We start from the raw sequence: 17,719 nt of genomic DNA, 5'->3' as shown, positions 1-17,719 counted from the left end.
AAAAATCGAACATAAACCCTAATTTAATTTCTTTAAAAAAAATCGTAAGCGTTTAATTTTGGAATTGAGCATAAAAGATCACAAAACAAACCTCGAAACTTGTTATTACATTAAATTCCCCAAATCGAACCTAAACACTAGAACATGAGGACACAACAGAAACTTACTCAAAAGGGAAAGCACAGAACAGACAAAAACAACTTTTTACACAGATATCAAATTTAAAGAAAATTAAAAAAGTAATTACAGCAGAAATGTGAAGAAAAAAGAGGAGAAAGAAGATAGATAGATACCAGTTTCTTCCATGAAGAAGGGGCTGGTAGCTCAATGGACACCATCTCGTCTGTGTGCGTCATCTTCTCCTCTCTCTCTATCTCTCTCTTCAACCTGATACACAGAACAGACTCTCGCACACTTGTCTTTTTAAAGCAAAATTATGGTCTTCCTTTCCTTTTACTGGTAGTAAGAGATGATGCAAAGAACAACCGTTGTGATCCAGATGGATATGTATGTTTGCGTGTCTCTCCTGTTTCAGTCTTTTTTCATTAAGATTATATTCTATGTTTGTATTATTTTTTCTTTTTCTAATTATTTCATTCTTCTTCTGTCTAGATTTGTTTCCTTTCTCCACGTAAATTCAAACTGTGTGGTGGGGCCATGTTATAGTTCAATGACAGACCTCTTTGAGGCAAACACGTGTCCTATTTTCTCATCGGTGGATAAGGGTGGAATCTGTTTTCCCGCTTCTGATTCACAGCGAATATTCTTTTCCTCTGTTTAATCCCAATCTATACTATAAAAGCCCAAGCTAATGGGCCCTAATACATTGCTTAATCCTGTGCATTTTAACCTGTACCCGAAAATACTCAATCCAAAACCCAAAACCAAATCAAAAATTTACAAGTACATTTTATGTCTAAACTTAAAATGAACCGGAACTAAAAAGAACTGACCCGAATAGACTCGAACCCGAAAAGAACCGATATTCAGACCTGATCCGATAAGAACCAATTTGTACCGATTTAAAAACATATATATCAAAAACCTATGATTTTTCTGTGTTCTATTTTATGATTTAGTTGAAATATCTTTTCTTAACAATATTTGTTATTATTTTGTAATATTTTTTAAATAATATAAAGCTTAAAATATAAAATTTAGAGTTTAAAAATATTTTATTTTAATTATTAATAGTTTCATCTAAGTTATTTTGTAAAATTTTAGATATATATGACAAATATCGATTAAATTTAATGGAATTGTGTATGTGATGTCAGTTTCAGATCCTAAATATCCGAACCTGCACCGTACCCGATATGGACCCGAAAAAATACGGATTTAATTACAGATCCGAACCGATCCAGATCCGAGAAAACTGATGACCCAAAACCAGACCGAAAATTTCTAAATATTTATTGGGTCCAAATGGTTAGGACTCGAAGTACCCGGACCCGGAAGAAACTTGCCCAAACCCGACATAAACGCCCAGACCTAACATTGCTTGATATGTGTGTGAGTGAAAACTGTATATATCTATCACATCAATGTGTGGTTGGGACAGAAGAAGCACGACATGTCTCTGATTGAGATACATTCTGATAATAAGCCCAAATTCACCGGCCCAAATACTATTTCTACCATTATACTTGAGGTTTACACTTTCTTTTGAACTTAAACACAAAAAGAAGAAGGGTACAGATTCTTTTAAATTGGCAAAATCTAGTCCAGTGAAGCAGAGCATCTAATAACCTTTACTATTGAACTAGGTAATGTCATATAAATAGATCACCAGAAGGAAGAGGTGCAAGTCAGGACAGGAGACACAAAGTCATGTCTTACACTTGAGATACTGATTGTTCAAATCCAGACATCATTACACTGAAAGATGGTACAACAAAAAAAAATTCTCATTTACTGATGAACATTCCCGGTTTTCTCCAACAATTCCAAATGAAATGGTACAACAAGGGACTTCATAAACCAAACAAATACAAAATAATCAGACTAGTGTGTGTGTGTGTGTGTATGTCTTTCAAGTCTTGTTCATCAGTCATATAGACCATCTTGTTCCCAAACCTCCACTAGAAAATCCACCATCTCCTGTTTTTGCATCAATAGCAATACAATCAGTCCACCGAGGTTCTCCCTTAACGCCAGAGAGTCTGATTAAGTACACTTACATTGAGAGGAATGGGTTGGGGAAATAAGTTGTTGCTCCCCAGCAAGCTATCATATGATGCTGCGTTCCAACTGCATACAATAAACATATAAAATGTTAAAACATCGTCAGTCTTTTAGCTTTGGCATTTTAAGGAAACAATAGTGTGTAATGAAGGGCCATTCACTTTATCTTGGCTCCTTGCTTGCGTTCCCGTGGATTACTGGCTCTTTCCTTACCCACCCAACGCTCCCGTGTCTGATTCCAAAGAAGAAGACCTGCAACACACACACACACACACACACACACACACACACACACACTTCATATTCCTGCCATGAATCCACAGATCCGCAAAGGGAAAATTACCTTGGTTTACAAACTCAGGTGGGGCATTTAAGTTCCTGGCAGCAGACTGAGAATCAAAAGTCTGGTTGGATGATGAGATGCTCCCCTGAGAAGGGAAGGTGATGTTGTCCATATCAACCGTGCTTGTTGACCAAAAATCCTCAGAGACGTTTGGTTTCTTTTGAGCTATAAAAGGTGGAGAAGGAGGGTCCTTCGAAGTCTCAGTTGCTCTGCTGCGTTCTCTGTAGCAAGCCACGCAGCCACTGCTCTGTTACAAACACACACACAACCACCTCTCATCATCTCTGATTATTAGTTTCAAAACAGATTCTCTATCTACCAATCTTAATTAGGGTGAATCAATCAAACACCTATAGACTATGCATAAGGCCAAAAACAGAAACTGGGAGGAGAATCTCACCCCATTGATTGACCTAGGAGCTCCAATAGATCTGCAAGCTCGAGACTTTCAGAGGGTAATTAATGATAACACCTAAGATGACTTTAACATGTTTACCAAAAAAAAAAAAAGAATCAAAATATGTCTAATCCAAAATCTATGAATGAGCAAAATAACTTTTACCTCATCTTTGGGTTACAATAAAGTCGTTTCCTTTTTTCTAAAATCGGCAGCTTCTTCACGAAGAAGAAGAAGAAGAAGAAGGGCTCCCCTCCTCTGCCCTTTACGTTTTCCCTTTTTACTTTCGCTTTGAAATGATTGCTTGACCAGGCAAAGTTATATTATTCATCCCTCCTCCTAACGCTAAGGGTATTCTTGTCATTTTCCATAACCCAACAAAGATCAAGAACTTGCAAATTTTACATAATTGAAGAAAGAATCTAAATCGACAGAGTATGTCTTGTAATTATGTGTAGATGGTCTTGTCATTATGTAGAACAGTGTGTTTTGTCTGAACAGATAATTAAAAACTCAAAAAATAATTGTGTGGGTTTTCCATGCCTTCTCCATTGTCATAATTCAAACGTTACATACAGCTTGTACTCAGAATTTATCATTGTATGAATAAATAAAATAAGCTGGAATAAAAATCAAGCATAGGATTAAAAAAATTGGATAACCATTTTTTTGTAAGAGAAGAATACATTTGCATAGAGTTAGGATTCATTTTTTTTTGTGTAGATTAGATGTCAACTCTAAGTGTCATGATGGATGGATGGCTTATCAAGAGAGGAAGATTGAAAAACTCACTTGCAACAGCAGCAGCCACATTTCTTCCATCTGTAGCAGCAACATAAGTAACATCTGCACTTTGAAAACCCTGAAAACAGCCAAGACCATATGGAACAACCCTTGTTATTATTCTTTTTCGTCTTCTTGTTCTTTTTCTCGCTGATAGGAAGGGATGTAGATTGAGCTTTGGTAGACGGTGGCTGCGCTTGGTATAACTGAGCAAAACTGGTAGGGTATGAGTAAGTCGAAGGAGTCGGTGATAAAGACATTTCTGGATGAATGTTGTTAGTCTCCTCTGATGTGGTCTTTTTCTTTTTCACCACTTGAGTCATCTCCTCTTCTGCATCCTCAGGCTTGACTTTTAAAGAAGGCGAGTACGCTAAGAACTCACCGGGCATCAAAACATCTCCAGGCATTAGATTGCTTTGACGAAACCCTTCGTAGTTGGACATTCTCAGACTAAACAACGACTCGTCGCTCCAGTTCACATCCTTAGCCTTCTTGCCGAACACGGATGCTGGGATTCTCTCGGGGTCGTAAGGCGACCTTGGTCGGAACTTGGAGGGAGGGGAGGGAGCAGGCTGCATCGTGACGTGAGTCAGACACGACATTTCGGAGCCTGATCGTGAAGAAGCTTTCAAAAGTTTCCCACGAGATGTTGGGGATGTAGCTTCTATGTTTAGCTCTATCGCAGCAGCATCATCGTCAGAGGAGGCACAAGAGGAAGAGAAAGAAGAGAAGGAGAGAGATGATGACGTTAGGAAGATTTCCCTCGCCGGTTTGGAACCTGTTGGACCAGTCATTTATTTATATACCCACGAAACGTGTTGTGGGGTGAACACTAACTCTTGGTTGGTGCCTCTTGAGTACTACGACCTATGACGAGCGACGGAATCAACTTTTATCTTTTGTTGTTGAATCGGAAACAAAGAGAACATTTTATGGAGAAGGTTTTTGAAAAGTAAAAAAAGGAAAGATCGGGCACCAAAACCAAACAAACACCTTTCAATTTAGTAAATCGATAGACAGTTGATTGGTTCAGTAACAGAAGAAAGAAACGGTCATTGTTTTTGTTTTTGTTTTTACCTCAGAGGCTGTTAAAGTGCCAATTGCTGTTAAACCTAACTTGTCCATATTCGGGTGTGTAACGTGTACTTGTATGGATAATGTTATGGCCCAAATTAGGCCCATATTAGTTTTATCTTCCCAGTTTCTTCAGTTTGTTTATCTGGATGTGAGTTACATGAGCGACCACCACGTAAAATTTTCCGTTAGGAATCTTTTCTCCCACTGGAGCATTGGGTACACTTCTTTGCCTTTTTGTTGAAACACCATTGTTTGGCCGCTTGTCAAATATGTTCCTCATTCTTTTGACGTTTCAGAAAATTCAACCACGTGATTTTCGTGGTTATATATAAAATAACAATATAATCCGGGTAAAAATTAGAGAAAATTTGGAGAAATACTTTTACATGAGATTATATTTTGAAAACTACACTATCTTTTTATTTCTTTGAAAACTACACTTATTCATAAGTGAAATGACTAAATTGACCAAATCTAATGTTTATATTATATAACATTTAATATTCTATTTTAATCTAAAGCAGAAATATGTGGTTAAAAAATAAAATTCAAAAATAAAATATAACAACGATAGAAATGGAACCCAGAGAGAAAATATAAGAAGCAAATGGTGCATTGATGTATATTTTCTTTTTCTACTACAATTTGTTATTTACAGTATTTTTCTTCTTTGACTAGATTCTAGAGAAGAAGTGATCTTATATGGCCTTTGTAAATCTAGAGCACATTATAAATCTAGCAGTTATAATTTCTTAACATACTTTTTCATTGTTCTTAAAAAATGTGTGTGGTTCAACCCATTCATCCTTCAATGCCGTAAGGATACCAAGAATAACAACACGGACATTTTTTTTAATTTCAAAACATTTATTTACCACAAACACATATAATAATATTTTCCAAGTTTAATTTTTAGTTATATACTTCCTAAATTAATAGTATGATTATAAAAAGTTACTAATTAAAACAAGGATAAAAACGTTTTATTACATGTAAGAAAGTCTAGTTTTCAAAAAGAAAAAAAAACAAGTGTATTTTTCGAATTACAAATCACAAATAAGATAGGTCTTACTTCCCAAAATTTCAGCTGAGGGATTCACCAGCTCTGAAAATTCTAAGTATTGTATTAATTACAGTATGTTCAATATACTGCATCACTCAATAAATAACTACACAAGTCGACAACAAAGTTTTTTTTTTATAGAAGGCATATATAATTGGAAAAGAAATCACATGCAAGATCCCAAAAATACAAGAATTAATGAACGGGTAGCGGACTCATGAAAGTGGGGACCCTATATGATAACCACTAACCAGCCACGCATAACCATATTAGCACCAAGAAACCAAAAATGTATAATACTATAGTATCTACATTTAAATATAAGCATACATTACGTTAAAGATGTTTGCTCAAAAAATCAAACGAAATAGATATCAGACTAGTGTTCTGTCCCGTACTAAGTACGGGTAAAAAATTCCTTAAATTTGATATCAAAATTAAGATGAATTTAGCGTACTTAGTGTTCAGTACCGCACTACTACTACTACATATGGTAAAGAATTTATTAAAATATAAGATACAATGAAGATCAATACTTGTGAGGAAAATACAACTTAAAGCTAGTTTGTAATAAGAATTTGAATCGAAATTATGAAAAAGCAAAGATAGAACTGTAAAGTTTGTAGAATCTATTACCTTCTCTACTGGATGGGATTTCTTTATGATACATAGTGCCTACAAAAAAGATTGGGACATAACTGAATTTATAATATCCTTTCACTTGCAAACAGTGTTCTCATTTTGCTTATAATATTGATCCCATGCTACGCATGAAAGTTATTTTGCTTACAAATAAAAACAAAGTTTATTTATTTATAATCAAAAGTGACATGTATAGATATTTCGAGAACAGAGGCTTCAATAAAATCATTGACAAATTTGATTGTTTTAATGATGCAGTAGAGTGGAAAAATTAATTTCTTTATCATTGCATGCGTATTAGACATCTGAAAATCACAAATTATGTATTGCAAAGACTGCAATAATACAAAAATATAGTTGCAAAAATATACCTCTGTTAATTTTGTCATAGAATTTAATTACCCCTTCATATGGGTTTTGCCATCTCCAAGACTTCGTGTTACTCTGGCTCCTATGACCATACATAAATCAATTTTCTTATCGAATATCTAAAACATTAAAAAAATAGAAAAAAGTATCAAAGTAAACTATACTAACCACATTATCTTTAAAGCTGTTTTCAATCCACATTTTGATGTAAAACCTATTGTACAGTAGGAAAACAATGTGTCTTTATGGAAACGCAATTTTTTTAAAAATGTAAACAAAAAAAAAACTTTCCCAGTTACCACGTTTGCATCAGCGTCTGTATGTTTTATATCTTCCTCTTCTTTCATGCTTTTTCTCCTATAGTCTCTTTGATCCAATTGAACCTCCAGCAATTCATATCCACCAATCCACTCTTTCAGAAACCTTCTTAAAGCATGTAATGCTCCGCTGAAGCTAACAAATATATACAAAGAAGGGAGATAGTGTCACTGGAAAATATGGGTTGCTGAAATCTGATTAGATATAAATTGTACTATGCATTAGATCGAAACTTTCCATATGGCTCCAATTATGAATTAGAATATTGAAATGAAAAAAGAATCAAAGGCGTTTAGTATTCTCTGTTTTCGATCAGTTTGGAATCGGAGAGATTTTAAAGTAATGAAAAAAAGATCATGGACAAAGAAGAAGGGTCATTGGTGTTGCACAAACAAAAAGGGTCATTCGTCGTCGTGTGGCTTGTTTAAAAAAACTGTTATATGGTTTCTGTTTTTTCTCTTGTCAGCTTTATTTTGTTTAAATTATTTTTCTTAATTTTTTTTTAAAAGATTCCACATGACATTATCTGATGATTCGCCAGGCGAATTGCGCTTTAATATATAAAAGATTAACACCTAAACAGCCTTAATTCGGACACAACCCAACAGTTAGGGCTCAGGCACAAGCTATTGTAATCAGTTGAATATCTTTCACAAAATCTTCTACTAATTGCTCCATAAACATATTGTATATGGACCACCCTTTCTTTATTTTTGTCCTTCTTTTACTTTTAACTTGTTCTTGTGATGTATATCGCATATTCGCATGTGTTATATTTGATCGTGAGTGAACAACCACTTTTCCCGGCGCTTGTTATATAATATTAAGTTTACTCACACTTACGGCCTAACTGAGGCTTATAACGATCGATATATGTGCCAAATAAAAAAACGATCGATATATAACATTTAGGTATTAATATTTACATTAAGATGCAGAGAATTTCATGTATGTACATATGACTGGAATATGTTGTTGCTAATTTTGGACGATGGTTAGTGTTGGTTGTTAACAGACATACAAGTATGTAATAAAACATTAATACATAATGATGTTTGGTCTTAGTTGCCGCTGCACCTTAATCTTAAAAATTTGCAAATAATGGTGAACACAAAAGGCATACGTACGTATGAAGTTGTATACAAATATAAGCAAGCATCAAATTAAACGGAGAGAGGCGTAGTACGTACCTAGCTATATATATATATGTGATGTGGACAATTGATTAGGATGTACGTAGCTATGCTAAAAACAATGTACACGGCCATGTGATGCTCTTTATAACTTGTGCATTTTCTACATATATATACGACCCAACCTTTGATCAAAAAAAAAAAAATACGACCCAACCTTTGAAATGTAAAATCGTTTACCCTTATATCTCTTAACATTAGCAATCACTCGGTACCAACAACTCCAACTAAATTCTCACACGCTCTCTCTCTCTCTTATAGAATTTCGAGAGTGCGTAAAATGTAATAAGAGTAAGAACAAGTACAACCTTTTCATCCACCAAACTTTAACCTATGTATATAAATATACAACATTACCATTTACCAAACTTTCATCATGCATATAATACTCGTCATCAAGAATTCCTACTCTTCTCTCTGACAGAGAACACAAAGTAAGTAAGAATGGTACAGACGAAGAAGTTCAGAGGTGTCAGGCAGCGCCATTGGGGTTCATGGGTCGCTGAGATTCGTCATCCTCTCTTGTACCATTCTTCTTTCTTTACCATTTTTTCTGCGTTGTTCATTTATTTCCCCTTTCTGATGCATTCAAGTACATAACCAAACACACACACTCAAACATATATATTACATGCTTTCCTCTCTTTAGTTAGCATATGAACTCCGTTTTAGTATCTCTGTAGTTTTAGCTTCTTATATTTGGTTAACTTATTGCTTATAATACGGACTAAATTCTATAATATGCATGATAAATGGAGAAAGGAAAAGGAGGATTTGGCTGGGGACGTTTGAGACTGCGGAGGAGGCAGCAAGAGCCTACGACGAAGCCGCCGTTTTAATTAGCGGCCGCAACGCCAATACCAACTTCCCCCTGAAGAACAACAGCACCATAGACACGTCTGAGAGCAAAACCGACACTTCAGCCTCTGCATCTTCATCACTCTCTTCCATCCTCAGCGCCAAACTGAGGAAATGCTGCAAGTCTTCTTCTCCATCACTCACCTGCCTCCGTCTTGACACGACCAGCTCCCACATTGGTGTTTGGCAGAAACGCGCCGGTTCCAAGTCTGATTCCAGTTGGGTCATGACGGTGGAGCTTGGCCCCGCTGGCCCCTCCCATGAGCCTACTAGAAAAGCTTCACTAGACGATGTTGGTCTGGCCACTGAGGTTGGCGGCGGCGAAGAAGAAGGTACAATGGACGAGGAAGAGAAGGTTGCTTTGCAAATGATAGAGGAGCTTCTCAATACAAACTAAATAATACTTGCTTATATATAATATAAACATATTGTATTGCTGATTTACAGCCATAATTATCAATTATACCCTAATGTTTATATATCGTGTTTATATTTACATGTGTTATATATTGTATCCTCATTTTTATGTCCAATAAAGTATATTAGTATTTGTAACTACAGTCCAGGAACCCTTTTCCTTTAATTTGCATTCTCTGGTACTCTTATAATTACTTTTTTATAAAATAAAAGTAAAATGATGTAGTGTTACAAAAAAAAAAGAAAGTAAAATGATGTTACATAGTACTTCCTCCGTTTCGCAACGTAACTAGTTTAGAGTAAAAGCACTATTATTAAGAAAGTTGGTATTTTAAGAAAAATAATATTTAATTAATTAGTTCAACCAATTATAACAAAATTGATATTATTTGATTGGTTACATTATATCTCATAAATGTAAAAATTATCTAGATATTTAGAAACTACTTACATTTTTGAAACAAAATAACTTTTCTTAAACTACTTACAATTAAAAAACATAGGGAGTATGTAACAAATTTATTACAAGAGCACATGCAATTTATAGCAAAGTGAATATGTCTCCTGGTTAAATCGGACAGTACACTTTCTAATTAAATTAACTTGTATGTGAGATAAACTACGTCTATATATATAGGGTCGTTAATGAGTTTATCTTCCTTCATTGGTTTAAGGGCCAATAATACAGGGAAATTGGATAGTTGATGAATCATGTATCCCCACAAACACATGCATTTAGATTTTAGTTATTTAGTGAGTAGAATTTTGTTTTTTGCACGCATGATGAGACTTGACAGTAAACAATTAATGAAGACAATTCAAATGATAATTGATTCCCACTCCCAGGAATCTATCCCAACAGAATCTCGGATGAAGATATCTGTTGATTTTAACCTAACTGATGATCTTATAATATTCTTTTTGGACTAGAATGATCTTATAATATAAATGCAACATCAAATGTTATTTTATAGCCTAGAAGTTTTCTAGTTCTAGTTTTATAGCCTAGATTCCACAGTACGACATTATATATTGAATCTTTATAATGGGTGTATCATGTATGAAGCTAGTTCATTCGGAATAGTACGTATGATTTAAGATTACTGGACCATCACATGAATCACGAGTCAAGATGAGTAATGATGGTAACTTTATAAACTGCAATATCTGTATTGTAGACAGAAGATCGATATTTTCGCGTGAGCTGGAAAAAAAGATGCTTATCACAAACAAAACAACTATTCATCCATCTAGCCTCTATAAATTACAAAACGTTGATTGTCTAACCAAGAGAGGAAAGTGCATTAACTAAACCAGAGGAATTTATTATAGACGTAGCTTTCATTTGAGTTTTATTTTTGCAAATAATTCATAAATCATGCGCCAACATCAGCACGTATTATCTTTTATTTATAGAATATATCTATCAACGTCTTATTTGTGACCTTGAGAATCAAGGACTATATGATTGAATCCTTAAACCTTCCAAATCAACGACCGATCTCTGTTTGTTGTCTAACCAAATGAGTACGCTTCATCATAATTAAGCAAACTTTTTTTGGATAACCAATCATATTGAAGCTTAGAGGTATATATGGCAACGTTATGAACTTACGATTGAACTTTTAAGTGTTGTAATACAAACGGGAAAATTGGGAACGAATTAATTAACTTAATTAGGTTTTTAACGAATACATCAATTAACTTTGTAATGACGCATAGAAAGAAAAAAAGAAGTGTTTAACGAATTGATAAAGTTAGGATTCTTTAACTTTTAAATAGTACAAAGTCATAACAATTAGGTTACTGCTTCCACTTCAACAGTAGCTTGTTGGTACTTGTTTGTGCTCTCATCTTTATGACTTGTCCTCTTTTCACTTTAAACTTGCACTTAACCATAGCATACCAAATAATAAAACATTTTTTTCCTTTTCCCAAACTCACGAGTTTGTTATTAGTTATCAGAGAAGAAAATGGTTATAAGTTTATAACATACATACAAGCAGTGTGAAATGAATATAATGAAGGTAACAAGAAAGAAAAAGTGGTGGTGTCTACTTTCTCTTGATAGATCTGGAACAGTGACACACTACCTTTCCTTATCTTTAAGTATCTTTAACTTAACTATCAAGTCATATGTATCTACTAGTCTACATCCACTTAATGTTTCCACTTCATTATCTTTAAAATAAAAACAAAGTAACAAGAAAGATGGGTGATATATATATATATTCATATCACAAACAGACACAAAGTGGTTATTTTGAGTGTGCAAGAATTAAACGGGGGTAAAAATAACAAAGGCTGGACTATTGAGGACGAGTTTGTCAATAAACTGAAATCCACGATTAATTAATTTTAAAATATTCGAAATAATGAAATTACGAAAAGCCCCTCGTCGGGTTTTTTTCAAGTTGAAGACGAGACGACGAAGAAGAAGAAAGCATAGTAAAAAAAAAGGAATCTCGGGAGAAGGAAGGATCATGATCCTTGCCGTGTTGTTCGCTAATTCCGTAGGAAACGTCTTGATCGAAAGGTTCGTACCCTTTCTCTACATCAATTTGTGTTCATTTAGATCAAAATCGAGCTTTTTGTTAATCGATCGAATTAAGGGTTACGAAGTTGCTGATTGTTAGATTAATTCATATGTCTCCTGATCTTTTTCATCCCAGATCCAAAAAGCTTGAAGCTTTACCTAAAATTAGATTGTTTTGTAAATGTCTGAGCTTGAGAGTAGATATGATTTGTTTGATGAGAAGCATTGATCTTTTGTTTCAGGTTCAATGGAGTGCCAGCTGAGGAACGCCTGACGTGGCGATCTTTCTTGGTTAAGTTGGGAGCTGAGAATCTCAAGGGCGTTAAAAACGAGGAGCTCCTCGTCGCCTGCCACAAGTACATTTTTTTAACTATACGTCTACTCTTTCTTGTGACATTTTGGAGCAATGGAAGTAATAGAGAGCTTGTTTGTTTGTTTGTTTGTTTGTTTGTTTTGTGCAGGTCGGTTTATATAGTGTACACAATGCTAGGGGATGTTAGCATCTTCCTCGTTGGCAAAGACGAGTACGATGAACTTGCTTGTAAGCCTCCTCTCTTTTTCTCTCTCCCTCTCTCAGCTGATAAGTGATTTTATTCAGAGTTTTTTTTTTTTTGAATCTTCTTGCAGTGGCGGAAGCTATCTTTATCATAACAGGGGCTGTGAAGGACATATGCGGTAAACCTCCAACGGAGCGAGTGTTTTTGGATAAATATGGAAGGATTTGTTTGTGTCTTGATGAAATCGTTTGGAACGGTCTTCTTGAGAACACCGACAAAGACAGGATCAAGCGTCTCATTCGATTGAAACCTCCTTCTGAGTTTTGATTTCTTCTAGTCCTTTTACTAATACGTTTTTTTTCTCGGTCTCAACACAGTGTCATTTGTTGAATCACTTCTCTCTTATCAAACATTGGATACTGCTGTTGTTTGATCAGATATGAAGCAACTTAGTGTGGTGATAGTTATTGAATCTTAACTTTAAGATTCTCTGCCTAATTAGCTGGTTATAACTTTTGAGAAAGTTCCTCTAAGAAGCATGTGATTTATCTGTACGTCCGTTAATGGGGGGGAAGTAGAGTGTGAATTCACAGATTCTGCCACAATGCTTCCTCGGCCACTTGAGGAGTCTGCCCTTGTCATGCTTGACCCTGGCAAGCCTTTCAATATCTTTAAAGTAGATCCCACAAACAGCTTGGTCACTGAAAAGTATACAGTTTCTCCTCTACTATATGTGGCAAGTCGATCGGGCTGATTGTATAGTGGATATGCTTGAGCATCAGAGGACTCTTCCACAGGATAAGCAGGAGAGCAAAGTGGTAAAGCGCAAAGTCACGACCAATCATGATGTGTGCTGGATAAGCTCTAAAGGACCATGCATATATCTCAATCAATCAGTTCATGTTTGTTTTCCTCTTTTTGCCGGACAAACCAATGGTTTTTTTTCTTAAAGCAACTCAAGTATATCCACTTCAGAGGGTTTCCTGATACCATGCATGGAAAAGAAGATAACGTATCAATTTGTCTGAATCTCAGACGCTAGCTGCTTGATTTCTTGTAAATAAGAAAAAAGAGAAACTGATGAAACTTCCTTGTCAACTTGTGGACACTCCTGCATCGTGAAATACGTTTTACAGTTTTTATAATCATTTTAGGAATTGTTTTTATTGTTTTCTGCTTTCCATTTACAAAAAAGGACAAAACGTTTGAGCCTATTCATTTGATTGGCCCTACCATTTGCTTTGTAAATTATTAATGTATATAATTATAAATGCGGTATGCGCTAGTAGTTTTTTCGATTAGATTATGTACAAAACTATTTAACTAAGATTTATAAACGAGATTAACATGTTAAACTGAGCTTTGTATACTCTTGATTTGGATTACAGATTTGGTTTTATCGGCCCTTCGTCAAGGGAAAAGACTAGCTATATATATGGAAATTAATAATACACGTTAAAAACAAAAGGTGTCCTGTGTTGGTGTTTCGTGTTTTTTCTGAAAGTAAGTGACAAATCAACACTCACAATATATATATATAATAATCGATTTTTAAAGCTTATCACTTCTCTTTGCCAGAATAAAGTTTGATATAATTGCAAATTTTTAGGGCATGAAACTATGAAATGAGATCATAAAATCATGCGAGATTAGGAAAACGTAACAGTCAGGCTAAAATTTAAACGGGTTTAGTAGGGTTTCTTTTCCATACAGTATATAATACATGTGTTTCTTTTTCTCTCCGACTCGTATTGTTAACTGTCGTATCCATTATTTTCTAAAAAAGAGTTTTCATTTATTGACAATTTAGACTCTCCTTTATCAAAAGTAATACACAAACGAACAAAACATATCATAAAACTAGGATTGATCCTAGCTGAAATAAGAATTTTACAGGCCAAAATTTACAAATATTTATAGAACAATATATAATTTCAATTACGTTCTTAGATGTAACTATAGTTAAAAGCATTTTTATGTGATAGATACGTTATATGACTTTAGGTTGGTCCTGCATATAATTTTAACCGAGGTAAGAAGCTTATTAATTAGTTTGTAAAGGCAACCACAACCGTGTACCCCATAAAAATTCTTTAAAAAAAGTGTTTTCTATTTTTATAATTATTATTATTTTTTGATTAACAAAAAAAAAATTAACCGATTGCAGTCTGCCATGTATCAGTGAGGTCTGCGAATAGTTAATAGACTCCACCAGATGGAATCCTTACCAAAGAAATTTAACAGCTTAAACTTGCACAAAAACTTAAATAGCTTGGACCCATATATTTTTATAATAATAATTTTCAGCTACATACCGCCGCTGCATGTGTTCTAATTGTGTTATGTACGTAGAATCGTTTTACAATTAAAATTCAAACATGATGTGCATGTGGAAGTTTTTTTTTGGGCATGTGTAAGTTACTAAGTTATATCTGCTCAAAAAAGAATTAAGTTATAGACTACAAAAAATAAAATAAAGCATTTTATAGTCCAGTTTTCCATTTTTAATTACTCAATAATAAAATTTTATCATTTTAGTAAAGTTTAAATATACAATTATATCTTAATTTCGTTAAAAACTGTTCATGAGATGTTAGCTATAAATATCCTCATTAATCTTTAGTAGAGTTTCAAATAATAACCCTCAACTTTTATTTTAGTTTTTAGATACTCTATGAGAACTTCGAAGTCCCCATCGAGAATGCTATTGCCAACCCAATATATCGCAAACCAGAGCATTTGATGTGATTGGGATAACCCAAATCTTGACACGGCAACAAAAGACCAAAATCTTTACATAAGACAACAAAAGACTTATGTTTGGTAATTGCTGACGTGTCCAGTATGATCTTAGTCTTTGTTTAGTTAAAAGGAAAAAAAAACGAGAAGTTGTGATTGTCCGAGTCAGCTTGTTTGAGTTCTTAATAGCACAATTATCGGGAGTTACAAGAGGGTTTTTAAAGTGATGGAACCCATATTTTGATTAAAAATCGATAACAAAAAAATGAAATAAGATCACTTTCACTGTCTGCAGACCCCACTGACACATGGCGATCCACAATTGATTTTCTTTTTAATTTTTTTTTAAAAATAAAAAATAAATAATAAAAAACTCAAAAACTAGTTATACGAATAATCATGGTCTTACTTATCGAACTCATCCCGACATTGGCGGGTTCTCAACATTTCCCCTCTGAAATCACCCAATTATTTCGCATATTTGCACCATTCTCTTTACCAATCACATCATTTACATTATACTATTATGTAGTAGTAGCTAGTTCTCCTTCATTTCTCTTTACCAATCACATTACTTTCTAATCATTTCTTTTACGTAGTATACAAGAATATTCGATCATGACTTGTATTTATGTAACCATATATATATATATGTATATATTTATTTATTTATTTTCACCATATCGTCCATTTATTTTTACGATTCTTAAATCTTGTTAAGTTTCTAATATCTAAATTAAACCGACTAAATAAAATATTATGTTATAGGCCTAGTTTTGGCACGTTTAAGTATGAATATTAAATTTTCTAAAAACCCTAAGTTTCCATTTGCTTAGAGGCCTTCTATAAATACAATATCATGGCCAAGTCTTTGATTATCAGATAGGTTATCCAATCAATATACACTCCTTCTACACATCTATATTCACACTTCACAGCTACTTATATAGCATTCTGCAAGGCGGCGTTGCTTTCTTTTGTTTGTTTTTTTTTTGTCCTTATGAGTTTTCTTGGTAAAATGAAGGAAAACGCAGTCAACCCTCTCCGTCTCACGTCACTGAACCATGTCTCTCTCTTGTGCCGATCCCTCGAAGAGTCGATGAATTTTTACCAAAAGGTGTTAGGGTTCTTCCCGGTTCGAAGACCTGAATCTTTAGATTTTGAAGGCGCTTGGTACCCTCTCGCAGTTATCTTTTTATTAATATACGTATATGTTTGAAATTTTGAAAGAGATGAGTTATAAAAATTGTATGTTTTTTTTGGGTTAGGTTGTTTGGACATGGAATTGGAATACACCTCTTAGGTTCCACAGAGCCTGAAAAACTTCCCAAGAAAACTGCGATTAACTCCAAAGATAACCATATCTCTTTTCAGGTTATTTTTTCTCCTTTGAGCAGTTTAAAACCTGAAACGTTATTTAGGTGCACAGAAGCTCTGTATTCCTCTAAGGTAAGAAAGCATACAAAATGTTCCCTTCAGAAACTTGTATAAATTTATGAATATTTTCTACGAAACACCAACTTCATAACTATTTATTTAGGGAGGCAAAAAAATCCTAAGTTGCCCCATACTGAACTGTTAATTGAGTTCCTTACTAAACACTGAAGATAGAATGTATAGTAGAGTTTAATGTAAATTGTAATAACTTTGAAAGAAATAAACTGAATTTGCGAGGCATACTATCGTGAGGAAAAGACAAGCAAAATGTTTAAAATAGAAGAAAAAAAAGGACAATGGAAGGTGGAAGGTGGGTTTTTTGTAGGTCAAAGTTTTGGAAGGTATATTCCAATCATTGACAACAAAACATCTAGTTTTAAGAATAAAAGCATCATTTTCTTTTATAGTTGTGTAATAGTATTGTTATTATATATAGTTGTTGCTCTGTTTGGGGCATATTTATGGTTATTGTTGCAAATCTCGGTGTAGTTAAGAAGACATGTTAATTGTGGAAATGTAGTGCGAGAGTATGGCAGCAGTGGAGAAGAAGCTTGATGAAATGGAAATAGAGTATGTGAGGGAGATAGTAGAAGGAAGAGGGATCAAAGTGGACCAGATCTTCTTTCACGACCCTGATGGCTTCATGATAGAGATCTGCAATTGCGATAGCCTCCCCGTTGTCCCCCTCGTAGGAGGACTGGCCCAGTACTGCGCAAAAGTTAAACTTCATCAGATGGGGCAACCACAACCGCAGACTAATTAAGATCCACCCTTTACTATCTCTGCTATTGTTGTGTTTGTGTGATGAATAAGAGACCGATCAACGGGAATCAGCGAATGTGATCGCCACACCCCCCCCCCCCCCC

The 17,719-nt window shown here is 34.4% G+C and overlaps 5 protein-coding genes across 8 annotated transcripts in view; 3 read left to right on the top strand and 2 right to left on the bottom strand.

The window, feature by feature from the left end:
- The window catches only part of LOC106309648 (methyl-CpG-binding domain-containing protein 10-like), a 2,380-nt gene extending 1,787 nt beyond the window's left edge, over window positions 1–593 (bottom strand). Inside the window, exon 1 of the mRNA XM_013746723.1 lies at window positions 294–593. Coding sequence (XP_013602177.1) covers window positions 294–356 — 63 coding nt within the window. The 5' untranslated portion in view covers window positions 357–593. The remainder of the gene's footprint in view (window positions 1–293) is intronic.
- Window positions 594–1,886: 1,293 nt separating this feature from the next.
- Window positions 1,887–3,224, bottom strand: LOC106310171. 3 transcript variants are annotated; one of them, XM_013747389.1, is made up of 6 exons: window positions 3,090–3,224; window positions 2,928–3,008; window positions 2,528–2,774; window positions 2,346–2,436; window positions 2,181–2,250; window positions 1,887–2,100 (listed from the first exon to the last, which is right to left on the bottom strand). In XM_013747389.1, exons 3-6 carry the CDS (start codon window positions 2,637–2,639, stop codon window positions 2,047–2,049), a joined length of 327 nt encoding a protein of 108 aa, XP_013602843.1. In that variant the 5' UTR covers window positions 2,640–2,774; window positions 2,928–3,008; window positions 3,090–3,224; the 3' UTR covers window positions 1,887–2,046. The 3 variants fall into 3 exon arrangements, with proteins under 3 accessions (XP_013602843.1, XP_013602842.1, XP_013602845.1); XM_013747388.1 differs by having other exon boundaries at window positions 2,528–2,769; XM_013747391.1 differs by lacking the exon at window positions 2,928–3,008.
- A 5,315-nt stretch (window positions 3,225–8,539) lies between these two features.
- On the top strand, window positions 8,540–9,755 carry LOC106310758 (ethylene-responsive transcription factor WIN1-like). 2 transcript variants are annotated; one of them, XM_013747977.1, is made up of 3 exons: window positions 8,540–8,660; window positions 8,794–8,893; window positions 9,132–9,755. In XM_013747977.1, the coding sequence occupies exons 2-3, from the start codon at window positions 8,814–8,816 to the stop codon at window positions 9,622–9,624; spliced, it is 573 nt and encodes a 190-aa protein (XP_013603431.1). In that variant the 5' UTR covers window positions 8,540–8,660; window positions 8,794–8,813; the 3' UTR covers window positions 9,625–9,755. The 2 variants fall into 2 exon arrangements, with proteins under 2 accessions (XP_013603431.1, XP_013603430.1); XM_013747976.1 differs by lacking the exon at window positions 8,540–8,660 and having other exon boundaries at window positions 8,667–8,893.
- A 2,316-nt stretch (window positions 9,756–12,071) lies between these two features.
- On the top strand, window positions 12,072–13,161 carry LOC106310154. Its single transcript, XM_013747364.1, has 4 exons — window positions 12,072–12,180; window positions 12,423–12,536; window positions 12,642–12,721; window positions 12,808–13,161. Exons 1-4 carry the CDS (start codon window positions 12,128–12,130, stop codon window positions 13,002–13,004), a joined length of 444 nt encoding a protein of 147 aa, XP_013602818.1. The 5' UTR covers window positions 12,072–12,127; the 3' UTR covers window positions 13,005–13,161.
- Window positions 13,162–16,274: 3,113 nt separating this feature from the next.
- LOC106310933 lies at window positions 16,275–17,703 on the top strand. Its single transcript, XM_013748157.1, has 3 exons — window positions 16,275–16,589; window positions 16,685–16,790; window positions 17,374–17,703. The coding sequence occupies exons 1-3, from the start codon at window positions 16,417–16,419 to the stop codon at window positions 17,614–17,616; spliced, it is 522 nt and encodes a 173-aa protein (XP_013603611.1). The 5' UTR covers window positions 16,275–16,416; the 3' UTR covers window positions 17,617–17,703.
- The last annotated feature ends 16 nt before the right edge of the window (window positions 17,704–17,719 follow it).

Source organism: Brassica oleracea, chromosome C8 (assembly GCF_000695525.1).
Source record: "Brassica oleracea var. oleracea cultivar TO1000 chromosome C8, BOL, whole genome shotgun sequence".
Taxonomy (NCBI): Eukaryota; Viridiplantae; Streptophyta; class Magnoliopsida; order Brassicales; family Brassicaceae; genus Brassica; species Brassica oleracea.
The sequence above is the reverse complement of the archived record's forward strand: the minus strand, read 5'-3'. Positions and strand labels throughout refer to the sequence as shown.

What these genes read in the sequence shown, in the direction of transcription:
- LOC106310171 (XM_013747388.1), bottom strand. An exon ending in ACCTGAGTTTGTAAACCAAG is followed by an intron (nt 2,437 to 2,527) that starts GTAATTTTCCCT and finishes TGTGTGTTGCAG; the next exon opens with GTCTTCTTCTTTGGAATCAG. An exon ending in AAGCAAGGAGCCAAGATAAA is followed by an intron (nt 2,251 to 2,345) that starts GTGAATGGCCCT and finishes TATTGTATGCAG; the next exon opens with TTGGAACGCAGCATCATATG.
- LOC106310758 (XM_013747977.1), top strand. Translation starts at nt 8,814, where the DNA reads ATGGTACAGACGAAGAAGTTCAGAGGTGTCAGGCAGCGCCATTGGGGT. An exon ending in GAGATTCGTCATCCTCTCTT is followed by an intron (nt 8,894 to 9,131) that starts GTACCATTCTTC and finishes AAATGGAGAAAG; the next exon opens with GAAAAGGAGGATTTGGCTGG.
- LOC106310154 (XM_013747364.1), top strand. Translation starts at nt 12,128, where the DNA reads ATGATCCTTGCCGTGTTGTTCGCTAATTCCGTAGGAAACGTCTTGATC. An exon ending in GGAAACGTCTTGATCGAAAG is followed by an intron (nt 12,181 to 12,422) that starts GTTCGTACCCTT and finishes CTTTTGTTTCAG; the next exon opens with GTTCAATGGAGTGCCAGCTG. An exon ending in CGAGTACGATGAACTTGCTT is followed by an intron (nt 12,722 to 12,807) that starts GTAAGCCTCCTC and finishes ATCTTCTTGCAG; the next exon opens with TGGCGGAAGCTATCTTTATC.
- LOC106310933 (XM_013748157.1), top strand. Translation starts at nt 16,417, where the DNA reads ATGAGTTTTCTTGGTAAAATGAAGGAAAACGCAGTCAACCCTCTCCGT. An exon ending in TTAGATTTTGAAGGCGCTTG is followed by an intron (nt 16,590 to 16,684) that starts GTACCCTCTCGC and finishes TTTTTGGGTTAG; the next exon opens with GTTGTTTGGACATGGAATTG. An exon ending in ATAACCATATCTCTTTTCAG is followed by an intron (nt 16,791 to 17,373) that starts GTTATTTTTTCT and finishes GTGGAAATGTAG; the next exon opens with TGCGAGAGTATGGCAGCAGT.